Source organism: Scatophagus argus, chromosome 4, assembly GCF_020382885.2.
Source record: "Scatophagus argus isolate fScaArg1 chromosome 4, fScaArg1.pri, whole genome shotgun sequence".
Lineage (NCBI taxonomy): Eukaryota > Metazoa > Chordata > Actinopteri > Scatophagidae > Scatophagus > Scatophagus argus.
The window spans coordinates 7,354,681-7,369,022 of NC_058496.1; the positions used below are offsets into that span (position 1 = coordinate 7,354,681).

Genomic DNA, 14,342 nt, shown 5'->3' on the forward strand with positions numbered 1-14,342 from the left:
AGGTGCTGTTTGTGCTCCTCAGAGCTGGTCCTCTTCGCAGCTCAGCAGACAGCTCAATTTGTTTTTGTGTGAATGCTGTATCATCGCTCAGTGTGTGTCCTGCGCTGTGACGACGCTGTGTTCATGCAGTTTTTCTTTTTTTATGTCAGTGCTGTCTCGCTTGACCTGCAACCACATCTGCAGCTTGTCTTCAGCAACAAAAAGGAAAGAATCAGAGAGCAATAGATGAAAAGTTAGATTTCGAACAATTAAAGGAAAATCAAACCTTTTGTGTGTGTGTGAGAGAGAGAAAGAGTCTGTCAATGGCCCAGCAGTTGAATGGAGTCCCAGCGGGGTTGGCATGGATCTGCAAACTCACACTGCAGCAGTACAGTTACAGAGAGCATCAGCAGAACACACTGCACATCCACACAATAAGTTCACAAAGACTTAAGCCACAGGCTCTGAATATGTCTTTACTTTTTGAAAACCTTGCAATAATTTTGCAAGGTTTTTTAAAAATATCTAATTTATCGGGGCTGCTTGACAATTGCAGACCGAAACGTACCCATGCCGTGCTATAAATCCAGTATTTAGATTTGTTAGATCAATAAAATACACCTCGTTAACACTTTCCACAAAAAAACAAAACAAAAAACTCGTCTTTACGCTGATTAGAGTGACAGCCCGTATTCCTGCGCAGGCAGTAGTTTTCTGGGCAAAAGATGTCTCTTTAAACACAGCGTGTCCTGGTGCTGACTAGTGAGTTTTCCCTCCCTCCTATATAAGCCCAGCGCTGCCCCTCCTGCTGCAGTCAGTTCTCCTCCGGCCTGGCCAACATGAGTTACTCGGTGGAGCACCACTTCTTCGGCACGACCCCGTACCGCAAGGCTCGGCCTGCGTCCGTGTCCTCCAGCGGCTTTCATTCCCAGCGCCGCCGCCCCACTTACAGCCAGCCGTCCTCCGTCGACAGCTTGGAGACCTTCAACGGCGACATGACGCGACGGAGCGAGAAGGAAATTCTGCAGACTCTGAACGACCGGTTCGCCGGCTACATCGACAAGGTGCGAAACCTGGAGATGCACAACCGCAAATTGGAGGCGGAAGCGGCAGCTTTGCGGCAGAGCCAGGCCGGGCGCGCCTCTATTGGCGAGCACTACGAGCGAGAGCTGGGCGACCTGAGGGGCCTCCTGCAGCAGCTGACCAGGGAGAAGGCCAGCGCGGCTCTGGAGCACGAGCATCTGGAGGAGGACATCCAACACCTGAGGACCAGACTGGAGGATGAGGCGCGAAACCGGGAAGAGTTGGAGGCTGCCGCTCGCGCCATGAAAAAGTACGTTGAGGAGTGCCGGCTGGCGCGTGTGGATCTGGACAAGAAGCTCCGCGCCCTGGAGGAGGAGGACGCTTTTCTGAAGAAGAACCACGAGGAAGAAGTGGCCGAGCTCCTCGCGCAGATCCAGGGCGCGCAGGTGAGCTTTGACGTGCGGGACGCGCTGAAGGCAGACATCACCGGCGCACTGCGAGAGATTCGCGCGCAGCTCGACAGTCAAGCATCGAAGAGTTCAACGCACGCCGAGGAATGGTTTAAAGGTGGGTTGAGTCAAATAGAAAATGTTTCAATATCTTTTTGTTTTTAAAGCACAGAGGAAGATCCAGGAGTGCTTGTCCTCTGTCCGTGGTGCTGAAGTCTGTAGACTGAAGAGTCACACTCCTGGGATTCACATTAAGGTTTAGACTTGACCCTGTTGTACCTCATAAGCTGAGTTCAGGTGACTGAGCAGTGGCTTACGGTAGCTCGACATTATCAGTATCACTTTCTTTGTGATATGAGACCGTCAGCACTGCAGCTATTAAGCATGACGACCTCTCGATCTCTGCAGCCCAACACATCCCGTCAGCAAACTTGGGACTGAGGGAGGTAGTAAAATCAAGAAAATCGAGGGGCAGATAGACAGAAAATGCAGAAAGTTCAGGATTTAAGTCATTTGACCTCCAGCTCGGGTGCTGCACCTCTCTGTGCGTCAGTGCAGCTTACTTAAAGCAAGCGCTGCAGGAGTGAGATGGCACACCGAAAGGAGACTGTGATTAATTTGCACTCTCGCTGGGGGTAACAGTGGGTGTGTGTGTGTGTTTTGCCTGCGCCCCATGTGTGCTGTGTGTGTGTGCTGTGTGTGTGTGTGTGTGTCTCTGGGTCTGAATGTCAACAAACAGAATCAATTTCAAGGTCACCGGCAGAGCAGACAGTTAATGCCTCATCACTGGGCTCCTGCTTAAACAGTCATCTTTTCTGCTGTCGTGGTGGGAGGCCATGGGAGAAAGTTATACACGTAGATATGATGGATGGACTTACTGAAGCGAGGCAGTGGGTGACACATCATCTCGGTACAACCCCCCATGTCAGAGTCCTCCTCACAATTACACTGCGAGAAGGTGGAAGATCAGACGCACACAGAGCTGCCCACCTCTGTGGTACATTTCACATACGCAGTCAACACACCTTTAAAGGCCAGCAGGACTTTTACCTGAACAACAGCTCGACTGCATGTCACAGAGCTTATTGATCTGTAGGGGGACGGTTGCTGTAGGTCTATATGCTGACATGATAGAACCAGTGAAAGGTGCCCACAGAATGACCTTCCCTGTGTGGTGTCCGGCTGACTGCAGCAGTGTGGCTCGTTCATGTTTGGAAGAGGGAGGGAGCTGAGTCAGACCACTGACTGACAGCTGGACTCTGTCAAGGTTACTCGGGCTCCCAGTGGCTCCATGAGGCCTTGTGGACAGGCCATGTCAAGGGTCTAAGGACCAAGATAAGTCTCTCTGAGTCTCTCTGTGCTCCAGTAGTGCAGGACACGTCAGACTATTTCGGGAAAAAGGCCTGTCGATGGCGTGACACAGCAAATGCGATTTACACCCTTTTGTATGTCATTTCTGCAGTGCGTGTGGAGCGTCTGTCTGACGCTGCTAGGTCTAACCAGGATGCCCTTCGCGGGTCCCAGGAGGAGATCGCTGAGTACCGTCGTCAGCTCCAGAGTCGCACTATTGAGCTGGAGACTCTTCGAGGAACCAAGGAGTCGCTGGAGAGGCAGCGTATGGAGAGTGAAGACAGACACCATGATGACCTCAACTCACTACAGGCAAGAAATCAACACACACATCTCACTGGTCTTTCAGGGTGGGACCCAGTATACATATTCTTTCTTCTTTCATAACATCAGCATGACACTGCGTCTTATCTTTTTGCAGGAGACCATCAATCAGCTGGACAATGAGCTGAAAACAACCAAATGGGAGATGGCCAGCCAGCTGAGAGACTACCAGGAGCTTCTGAATGTGAAGATGGCTCTAGATATTGAGATTGCAGCTTACAGGTTGGTCAGATTTTATTGGAGAGGACATTTTCACTGACTGCAGAGGACATTTTCACTGACGGTGTGGCTTTGTATTTGAACAGGAAATTACTGGAGGGAGAAGAGAATCGCTTCGTGTCGGGAGGCAGTCCATACTCTTACCTGGAGAGCAGAATCTCTACCCACTTCAAAGTGAAAGGAGAGGAAATCTCAGACACGGTCATTGTGGAGGAACAGACGGATGAGACCCAGGTGACAGAGGTGACAGAGGAGGCAGAGGAGGAGGAAGAGGAGGAGAAGAAAGAAGCAGAAGAGGCAGGAGAGGAAGAAGAGGGAGGTGAGGAAGCAAAAGAAGAGGAGGGCGAAGGTGAGGCAGAAGAAGAAAAGGAAGAGCAAGGAGAGGGAGAAGAGGAGAAGGAGGAAGAAAAGGGAGAGGAGGAGAAGGGTGAAGAGGGTGAGAAGAAGGGAGAGGAGGAGGAGGCAGGTGAGGAGGAAGATAAGTCCAAATCTCCAGAGAAGGTTGCATCCCCTCCTTCAAAGTCCCCTCAACCTAAATCTCCTGCTGTCAAATCACCAGAATCTAAATCGCCAGAATCTAAATCACCAGCCGCCAAATCACCTGATAAGTCACCTCCGGCCAAATCTCCTGCTGGAGATGAGTCAAAGTCACCTGCACCAAAATCCCCTGAATCTAAATCTCCTCCTCCCAAGACCCCTGAACCAAAGTCTCCAGAAAAAGAGAAGGCCAAGCCTGTCGCTGCCAAAGACTCCTCTAAAGAGGAGAAGAAAGAGGAGAAGCCTCAACCTGTCAAGGAGGAGAAGAAAGAGGAAGAGCAACCTGTAAAGGAAGAGAAGAAGCAAGAACCTAAGGAGAAAGAGCCAGCAAAGGCAGACAAACCTGACACAAAGAAGGAGAGCAAAGCAGATGAAGCACCAAAGACGGATGACACCTCGAAACCTGCTGCTCCCAGCAAACCTGCAGAGGACAAACCTGCCCCCAAGTCTGAGCCTAAAGAGAGCTCCCCTCCTGCCAAGGAGGAGAAACCCCCGGCTCCTAAACCAGAGAAAGCCGAGCCTGAGCCTGCGAAGCCTGCCCCTAAAGCAGAGCCTGAGAAAACAGAGGACAAGAAGGAGGAGAAGAAGCCAGAAGAGAAGAAGCCAGAGGAGAAGAAGCCAGAGGAGTCAGCACCTAAAGCCAAACCTGAGAAAACAGAGACCAAGAAAGAGGAGAAGAAACCAGAAGAGAAAAAGGAGAGCAGTAAAGAGGAGGTGAGAGAAGGAGGGAAATCAGAAAAAGCAGAGAAATCTTCTGGCACTGAGTCAAAGGAGAGCAAGGAGGAGAAGGCCAAGAAGTAAGACTGATAAGTTGTGATTCCGAGCATGAGGAGAGGAGGACGTGGAGATGCCAAAGAACTGTGAGGGAGAAAATAGCAGGAGAAAGCAGACGGACACATGACTGTCCAATGCAAAGCCGCTGATGGTATGTAAGCAATAGTGATTTCTGTAGCAAACAATCCCCTGCTCCCTAAGTATGGCCATTACACACCCCTGATGCTTCTGATGTGTGACTGTAGTGAATGCAGAATGCTCTAAACTCTATCTGAATGTGACAACCGCCCTTAATGAATAACAAGTGCATTTAAAGCGAATCCCACCGTCAGGGGGTCGCAGGGGCCTGCTGTACCTACACAAGCCTTCAAGGGTAGAGATGTCAAAACAATGTAAAGCTAAAGATTGTGACCGATATTGAATATTTAAGAAAAATGTATATTTAAGCAGATATAAATGTCTGTTATATTTACAGATACATAAACACGAAAGACTTGAATTTTGCTTGTTGTGCACCTTAACGCAGCTTCTCCTGACAGGTGAACTGCAGCGTCTCACTCTTCTGATCTGCGATGCTAGGACAACAATGACTGTGCTATGTATAAACTGCTGAGAATATGCAATATGAAACAGATAAATAAAGACTGAAAAATCAAACACGCAAGACTTCTCTTAATGTGTTCGACCTGCAAGAAAAGATCCACAGCACACTGACCCAAAGAGAAGACTTATGAGTCAGATGTGTGAGGAGTAATCGTGAGAGGTGTGAGGCCCAAAGGTAAACGCTGACAGTAGCTGCACTGCATTGCGGCTAAGGAGAGGGGGAGCTGTGCCCACCCACGGCAGCCAGCCCACCCTTCCTCACATCCCAGAGACCTCGCTCATGTATAAATCAGGATCAGTGCTGCCTGCTTGCACACAAGACTCCACTCCCTCTTAGTTTCCAGCTCTGCGTCACTGCAAAGAGGAAAGTTCACACACAGAAGAAGTGACTTTGAAATCCTCCCTCCTAACATTGATTTCATTATTATTAGTTCATGATTCTCATTATTAAAGAATTTCTTCTCGGGGATAAATAGAGGAATTCTGATTCTGATTATCAGTTATGTGACAGACTGAATATTGAGCTAACATTAAGAGCAGAACAGGCTTTCACTTTGCAACATTTATGAGGGAATTCAAATTCTGTTTTTTGCCATGTGGCATAGATTTCTACAATCCTTCACAGAAAAAGGTGCATCTAAATATTTAATAGGTTTGACTAATAATTGCAACACCTGTTTGGAAGGGATCCATGTCTATTTCAAGCAGATAAACAGTTAAACTGAAGCCACTGACAAACCTTTTTGTCGACACACCAGGAGATGATGATCATGATGATCTCGGTATCCCCTTCAAATTAAACCCTTTGCTTCTGTTAGACGCTTTGTGCAAATGGGACCAGCAGCCACATCATCAACAGGTGGAAGTTTCTTTTGCTCTCCAGCAGTACATTTGAATAACATTTTTCTGGAACAGTCACTTTATCTGCAATCACATCAGTTCAGACAGCTCTCAGCAGGTTTTTCAAGTGAACAGCTGTGGAGCCATTCAGCCGTGACGCCATGCAGCCGTAACAAACTACCATCTCAATTTGCTTGTCTTCTTAACTGATAATTCTGATTTCTTTCCAAGACAATTCTACACTTGCCTTCTAATTTTATCCTGTACATCCTTATCCATAAATCTATGATGCATTAACGTCTGGATTAAATTACACCCGGCTGGATTTTCTCTCTAATGTGCAAGAGAACATGAATAATGTTTTCTCCCAACTAATCATAAAAGAAGCCTAATCCTAGATGGAGCTGTCATCAGTATGCTGAATAGCCTTTTTCTGTTTCGAGCACAGCATCCGGTATGATGAATGAAAGGTCAAAGGCTAACAATATGCCAAATATCATATTCCATGTGCATAATCCTCGGGGGAAATGACTCAGCTCATTGTAGCACCGGACCACAATGGCATAATAATCAGGTAGTGCAGAAGACACTTAAAAATAGAGCAGCACAGAGACATGAAGAGAGGAAGGCAGAGGGATAAAACATTTGGACTCCACAACAAAGCATACATGTAACAGAGCCTTAAACAGACCAGATGCATTCATCGTCCATCAAAGTGTTGTTTTTATTTTCAAACTATTATAAAGACTTTTAAAAAGGGTGTGTCAAAAAGTCAAAAAAGACAGGCTTTAGGGAAACTGATGTAAATTACAGTACGGAGAATGATGTGAGCAGATTTAGCGGTGACTGAAGAAGCCCTGAGGATGGTTGTACTTGAATGGCTTCAGACGATTTGGACCCCTGGGAAAGAAATAAAGAGATGTCTGAGATAAAGTAGATCTGTTCAGATACTAACGGTGTCTTCAACCGAATGTGTAAAGACTTTAAAATCAGTTGGTGACCGTGTACCTCACAGTGCGCAAACACATCTTCTCTCGGGGAAACTCCCGTGGCCCCTCCACGCCATCGTCTTGTCCTTCAGTCTCCAAATAAACATCCAGACAGACACACAGGCGTGAAATCTGATTGGTCAGGAGCTGGTGTCCCGGACGTGGTCCCTGTAGCTCATTTTTGAACACGTTCACTTCGCTCTCCATGGCCTAGAAAAAGGCAATGCAGTTAGGGCCTGAAAAAAGCTAGCTATAAAAAGAGCACTTATGGAAACGTGTCACCAATACTGAAATGTTCATACTCGAAGGTTGTCATCAGTGCGTCCACTCCGCTCTCCCTTCCAGCTGAGGGAGAGGGAGAAAAGAGGAGAGACTTCAGGGTAACGGGGATTCAGCACCACAGGGGCCTGGAGACGAGCTGAGGAAGGAAAAGATTGAGTGTGGTGGTTTATAAGAGATAAATAAAAGTCAGACAATCAATACCGGCCAATTCATTCAATCATCAGTGCTAGCATTTACCTGTGCCCCTCTCCACCACACCCATAAAGTACAGATCAGTCTCCTTTGCCAGTCCAGCATCAGTTACATGCCGTGTGTAAGGCAAATCCTACCGAGACAAGAAAGAGAATTATCAGCGAGATGTTCTGCATGTTGTTTTTTTGCATGCATATTATTAGAACAGTTGATTCAAAATATCTGTACATCCATGTATAAATATGTGTGTATACCTTGTAGTCCTCGTAGGTGATAGTGGTCCAGCGAGCTAAACGGGACATGATCTTGGCAGGGAACAGGTGCTGACACTCACTGGAGACCGGGATGATGCTGTGCTCTGAGGACATGAGTACAAACAATCTTAGTCAGAATCTCTCCTCTTCTTCGGGTCTATTTAATGTGTGGTTGTCAAACTAAAATGTACCTAAAGAGGCAAACTGTTTGTGCAAGGCCAAGCGGGACTGCACTCGTCCCCTCAGCAGCTTCATGGTGCTCTCCATTTGGCTGGCACTCAGAGAACTGCCCACACACACACCCTGGTAAAACAAGAGTGTATACCGACATGATACAGCAGTAACACACTGAACCGGCGCTCAAATGGGATAATACTTGATCTCAACACACACCTCTGAAGAATCAGTGGGAAAGTGTAGTCCTCCCAGACTCTGAACCCACATGTAGGGATGTCCAAGCTCCTCCACATAATCAGCAAAGCAAACAATGCTAGAAGGGAACTATGGGTTAATTCTGCAGGAATTTTGTTAAATTCAGTGGTGTGGCAGGTACACATCTTCTAATCTACTCACCCGACTTTATCAAACTGGTAGCGATTAGCTGGATTGGGTGTTTCTCGTCCATGGTCATTGGTGTAAAGACAACTCAGCAGAGTTTCTGATTTCAGCAGATCTCTGCAAAAGAAGACATCATTAGACTTTCCTTTTAGGGACACAGAAAGGGAGACGAATGCCACACACTCTTAGACGCACCCTGCGCTGATGGCTGTGCTGAGATCTGTGGCGGTGGAGACCTTGGTCTTGACAGTCATAATGTTCAGATTCATCAGGTAGTAGAAGTACAGATGGAGGACGCTGCCATCTGTGGAGACATGATCGGTAACACACCGTCCTGAACTAATCAATTACTAGCTTAATTCAATTCTCCCCACGCCCCACATTTTTCATTAATCCTCCCAGTGAATGTCCCCCAGGGTTTACTTTACACTGCAGTGTATTACAGAGCAATAACAGGGTGTGGTTATGACGGCAGCTAATGGCACCCAGGAGACGCATGCTATGCTGATGGTCACCATTCACACTCCACTTACTGCTGAACCCAGTGACACTCACAGACTCCCAGGTTCCTTGCTTTTTGTTTTTTTTCCTTCCTTTCACTGCAGTAACCTGACTGCTGCAGCTGGCAGCAATAAAGATAACTGGGGAGGAGGGAGGGACGCACTAGAAATAAAAGCATAGGTTAGGAGAAAAACTGGTGATGAGAAAATATGCCTACAGCACGTGGTGGGTGTTGCAGACCCACGCTGGTGCAAGCATCTCTCTCACCTCTCTCCCTCCTCCCCCTTTAGGTAGAGTTACGCCTGCAATGCAGATCTCCCTATAACCTGTCACTATTCCCTCTGTTGCCACCAGAGGGAACACGAGGGTCAAGCGGTGTCATGACATGACTGCAGAGTGGGTCACGGTCACTTTATTTCACATGCTATCACGTATGCATAGTGTTACCACGATACACAGTACAGCTACGGTCATATTACAGGGAATGAAAAGCAGATGATTTGTAAATACTTCAAATGGATTTAAATGTGCTGGGTAAAGACAGTGAAGGGTCTGTGCGCACAAAACGGACTGACACTAAAATCTTATGTCATGAATAATGCAGAATGACTTACCTTTACACTTGAGGTCTAAGCAGAGGGAAAGAGGGTGCCTCTTCAGCATCTCCCGTCTTTTGTCGTCCAGTTGGCCGCCTGTGGTTGGCCTCCTCCTCTTCTGTCAAACAAGAACAAAAAGCAAAGGAAAGAGGAGGTGAATAGAAATAAAGCAAAACAAAGCATGTCTGACAGTGTGGCATATCAAATAAACATATAAATAAAAATCAATTTGCATCAAATACCAGCTGCACTTAGCACTGCTAGCCTCTATTATTACAAATAACAGAGGGAGCAGGCAGGAAGTAGTTGAAGTTGTTTGAGATTAAAAAAAAAAAGGATAGTGGTGTTTGAGAGGAGTTGTCATATGAAGGCAGCAAAAGACCAAATTGAGGTTACAACAAAATAATACACATTTCTGTCATATCTAGAGCAAAACCCCGACAGACAATCTCACAACAAAATCGCGTGCATGCCCGAGGTAGGCTCAGGTTACAGTCACCTAGCCATTCTTGGTAAAAAAAAAATTCCCAGAATCCCCAAGCTGGCACTTGTCCGGATGCAGGAAGTGATCGATATGTGCTGCTTCCCAACCCACCAGACCGCAATGTTTGACAGCTAAGGCTCCAGAGACAGTTTCTGTGTCCATTGCAGAGACGGGCACATTCGTTGAACTCAGTGACCTGAGGGTGTTAAGTGTCTGCGCAAGTGTGTGTTGGAAGAAAGGCCAGGTCGGAGACTCACCGTTTTCTCTTGCTCCTCCTCTGCATCTGAATCACTCTCATCATCTGGATGAAACCAAAACACATAATACTTTGTTATTTTTTGTTGGGGATGCATCTCTCATAAATTGAAATTACATAACAGGGCACAACAGAAAAATGATCAGCACAGCAAAGCTAAGTGTTTCTGTGCCACGTGCATATGCTCTCTGTGTGTATAGTAGTGTTTGTACCCTGGGAATCATCCGGAGGTTTGGACAGGGCCTTGGCCTCATCCACATCGCCACTGATTGAGACACTCAGGTTCTTGTCTAAAATGGAAACAAGAAAAAATCAGTGACACTCGAGGCTTACAGCATGCAAACAAAAACCTCTTTCAGTCATTATTACTCACCACAGGCCTGGCCATAGGCATTGGCTTGAACAAACAGGACGTAAAGAGGTGGAGGCAAGTGGCGGGCAATCTCTGTCTGCTTCTGGGTCTGTTCAAATGGCATGGACAGGTACTGTTGCACTGGGAGAGAGGCCTGTGAAAGACGAGAAAGTATATGTCCATTCCACGGATCCGTAACAAAGTTTGATCAGGCTCCACAGAACACTTTTCTCCAAAAAAAAAAAAAAAAAAGTAATAAGAAAAGGAATAAAACTTTCAATGTCATAAATAATAAAGCAACAGAACATTTCCACAACATTTTGCAAAATCAATGTTTTGAGCTGTTGAGGCTGGAATGTTCACAGAATGAAAGTGTGGTCCTATCAGAACCTTCATAATATGGCACCCAGATAGTTGTTATACCTGCATGATGGCATTGAGTCCTGGCTGCAAACTGGTCAGATGTTCCTTCTTCACCTCGATGCCCTTCTGGATCTTCTCCTTTGTAGCCTGTAACTCCTTGTACTTCTCTGCCAACCTGTGTCCAAACACCAACTGTTAAGGGATGCTTTGTGCTCCCCAAAGGATGAAAACTGTTTCTGACCACGGCATGCTACTAACGTAATGTGCCGCGTGCAGGTTTGCATACCTCTTCCTCTGTTCAAGCTCCCAGTCCAGTCGCGCCAGCGTGAGTTGGTGGGGATCATTTTTTGTGAGGTGGGGCCTGGAAATCTCCGGTGGCGCCTCCTGGTAAAACTCTTCCTCAGACACCAAGTCTATTTCCTCATGTTTAGACCTGGATCAGGAATAGGCATGTTAGTTCGGCATTCTGAGCTTATTTTGTGTATTAAAAGTCCTATATAGTTAATGTTTATTATTAATACCAACATGGAAGTGTACACTTCTTACATCAATGTCATGTACCATGAACAGTGGAAGCAACAAGTCACACTTAAAAACTTTACTCTCTACCTACAGATTCTGTGTATCTTTTTAGGCACGTAATTATTTATTATTATTTTGAGAACATACTGGGTGATTATAACTCTAACACTGGTGAAAAGAAGTAGAGAGTCTTTATTTCTAGGGTTGTTGTGATGTGAATTTTGTAATATTTCTTACATTAAAGCAATACATGAACAAAACCTGCTTTTGTGCTTCTTATATGTAATGATTGCTTGAATTCAGTAAATTCCCATGGCCAGCATTTTAACTTGATCTCAAGTACATTTAAAGCAAATCTGCAGTTGAAGCAAAATATTTTGTACTAACTTGAATTCCAGGCACTTGCTGATCTCCTTCTGAAGATGCAGAACTTCATAGAGCAGATTCTGTAACTGAAGGTGCAGCACATCCACTCGTTGCTTTGCCTGAAAGAAAAAAAAAAATCAGTAGGTTTTTAAGGCTGGTTTTAAAACGCAACCGAGGTGACCCCAGGAAAGATGCATGCCAAACAATGTGCCAAGAATGAGAAACAGGATTCAATAAGAACAAGGATCAAAGAGCAGGACCCCAATTGGATCAATAAATTCTGAACGAAAGCAAACCTGAGGGTGTGTACACTTTCTCTGCTGACAGTGAGAACTACCGCATTTAGGTGTTATAAGTAGAAACAAAGTGCTCAGTACTGAAATCGCCTTTCCTGGTCAGCACGAAAAGGAGATGAGGCAGCAGTTTTTTGGCAAATGAATGGAACAGTATGAATTTAGCTGAAGATAGTATTGCTTTTAATATTTCATAAATATTGGACAGCATTGGAGAGTTGTGTGGGAGTTACCTCCTGTGTCTGGTCTCGGCCTCTCTTTAGTCGCATATGAGCCAGACGGTTGAGTTTTTTCAGATTCATGAAGTGGATGCAGCTCTGCATACGTTTCTGCTCCACCTCAGCACACTGAGAACAGAAACAACAGGTTAGACTTCATCATTGTTAGTTAGAACACAGGATCAAGTATGTTTGGGATCATATAAAAAATCCTATGACTTAGAAGATTAACAGTACCACAAACTGCACATATAATGTTTCTACTGTGGTAGAAATCATCACTTTGATGAGTTTAACTAGTTTACAAGGTGACTACATAATTAACTAAAAACTTTGAAATCTGTCTATAACGACAGAGTAGTTTTCATCGGTATCTTAAATGTGGGATTCTTACCCCCTCCTTGGCTCCGTTGGCTTTAAGATCCTGGATCTCACTCATGAGGGTGGCCAAACTCTCACATGACTCCTTGAACTGCAGGTAGTCCTGCTCAGGGTCCCTGCCGTCCAGCTCCACCTCCTCACTATACACACGCACGTCCTGAAAAATAATAATTAAAAACACTACATAAATCCTGAGTCCATCACCACACAACCAGAGGGAATTCAGATGACAGAGTTAACTCAGGTACAAAACGTCAGGAAGGTCAAACTGACTCTAACTACAAGTGTGAAACTCATATTTTTATTATCCTAGTAAGTGTATCTGATAAAAGCATAATGCTTAGAAATATATATCCAATGTATATCCAAGTAAGTATTTGCTCCCATGAGTCATTTATCAACTAGAGCTTTGTGTTTTAATTACATAAGGACCTTTATTCAAGTCACAAAGTTATTAAACCCTGTTGTAGCTGATACTAACAGAGAGGTGCAGATTCAGCTCAGGTCATTTCTGAAGATTATATGGATTATGTGCAAGACGTTTAATTGAGCAGTCTTTAAATTTTGGATTTTAAAATCTAGTCCATTCCACATATTTTTGTGTAAAATTGGCAAATAGAAGAGTAAAAAGCTCTTTAGAGTGGATACGTTTATTTCAAGTACATGGCGTCTCTGTGTCAATTTTGATTTCAAGACAAACTTGCCCGACTATTTTGAATTTTATATCTCAATTACAATGCCCAATGACACAGGACACTGACTCCAGTCCCTCTGCTGAATGCCTCCCTACACACTGCTGTCCCTCCGTTCCTTCCCGGTGGTGTCCTACCTGCTGTTCCCCCTCTCCTCGGCCTCGCTTCATCTCGGGGGTTCCTCCTTCACTACGGAGAACCTTCGACTTACGCTTCTTAAGGGCGTCCGACGACATGGATGGCTGGGGAAAAGACCGACAATATACAGACTAAATAAAATAAAACAATCTGTGAAATCCTTTAGTTATTTACAGTAACACACGAAACAGTATTTCCTTGTTGGCAAACTAGCCAACGTTAGCACTGTAGCTCTGCGGTAGCTATGGCTAACTCATTGCCTAACAGCCGTTAGCTTTTTGGCTCATAAAAGGCAGGCCTTCCAATACTAAATACCAAAATGTCGATATGCTGTGGATTTGATGAGATGGCTGTACACTTTCACGTACCTCTGTGATGCAAAAATTAGTCTGAAATTATTGAATCGCGCACAACTTCACATATACACGACACTTTGTTTCACCGCAAAGCGCTGAACACGGACGGAAGCCCTGACGTGCCAAAAGTCTCAAACCAGTTTGCAAAAGAAGCTACACTGCCACCCACAGTAAAGAAATGCACAATGATATCGCAAAGACATGCAGGAAGACTACACCGACAAATGAAATACTACTTTATTCCTTATTTCTATCATTAAATTGTTATTCCGTACAAAAGAATTAAAAAAGCAGAGATGGTATAAATGTACCCAAAAACGCACAGTAAAGTCAGACATCATTCAAAATGTCATGAACATAAGTATCACAAATGTAATTTTTTTTTTGTAAATGCACATATTCTTATATTGCCATACTTCACTTTCCTGTGGTACATTTTCTACAAAAGTGA

At 45.1% G+C, this 14,342-nt stretch overlaps 2 protein-coding genes across 2 annotated transcripts; one reads left to right on the plus strand and one right to left on the minus strand.

The window, feature by feature from the left end:
• Positions 1–464: 464 nt before the first annotated feature.
• Positions 465–5,297, plus strand: LOC124058242 (neurofilament medium polypeptide-like). Its single transcript, XM_046387268.1, has 4 exons — positions 465–1,569; positions 2,914–3,113; positions 3,223–3,347; positions 3,431–5,297. Exons 1-4 carry the CDS (start codon positions 819–821, stop codon positions 4,680–4,682), a joined length of 2,328 nt encoding a protein of 775 aa, XP_046243224.1. The 5' UTR covers positions 465–818; the 3' UTR covers positions 4,683–5,297.
• Positions 5,298–6,797: 1,500 nt separating this feature from the next.
• thoc5 (THO complex 5) lies at positions 6,798–14,044 on the minus strand. The gene is made up of 20 exons (XM_046387269.1): positions 13,904–14,044; positions 13,535–13,639; positions 12,719–12,862; positions 12,340–12,453; positions 11,835–11,932; positions 11,212–11,358; positions 10,986–11,100; positions 10,584–10,716; positions 10,423–10,500; positions 10,212–10,255; positions 9,489–9,588; positions 8,569–8,677; positions 8,389–8,490; positions 8,209–8,305; positions 8,007–8,118; positions 7,816–7,919; positions 7,607–7,694; positions 7,390–7,505; positions 7,107–7,297; positions 6,798–6,998 (listed from the first exon to the last, which is right to left on the minus strand). The coding sequence occupies exons 2-20, from the start codon at positions 13,631–13,633 to the stop codon at positions 6,935–6,937; spliced, it is 2,055 nt and encodes a 684-aa protein (XP_046243225.1). The 5' UTR covers positions 13,634–13,639; positions 13,904–14,044; the 3' UTR covers positions 6,798–6,934.
• Positions 14,045–14,342: the final 298 nt, after the last annotated feature.

Coding starts and splice junctions, on each gene's coding strand:
- LOC124058242 (XM_046387268.1), top strand. CDS start 819: ATGAGTTACTCGGTGGAGCACCACTTCTTCGGCACGACCCCGTACCGC. Junction 1,570..2,913: donor CGCCGAGGAATGGTTTAAAG/GTGGGTTGAGTC, acceptor TCATTTCTGCAG/TGCGTGTGGAGCGTCTGTCT. Junction 3,114..3,222: donor ATGACCTCAACTCACTACAG/GCAAGAAATCAA, acceptor ATCTTTTTGCAG/GAGACCATCAATCAGCTGGA.
- thoc5 (XM_046387269.1), bottom strand. CDS start 13,633: ATGTCGTCGGACGCCCTTAAGAAGCGTAAGTCGAAGGTTCTCCGTAGT. Junction 8,491..8,568: donor AGCACAGCCATCAGCGCAGG/GTGCGTCTAAGA, acceptor CTTCTTTTGCAG/AGATCTGCTGAAATCAGAAA. Junction 7,920..8,006: donor CAAACAGTTTGCCTCTTTAG/GTACATTTTAGT, acceptor TCATGTCCTCAG/AGCACAGCATCATCCCGGTC.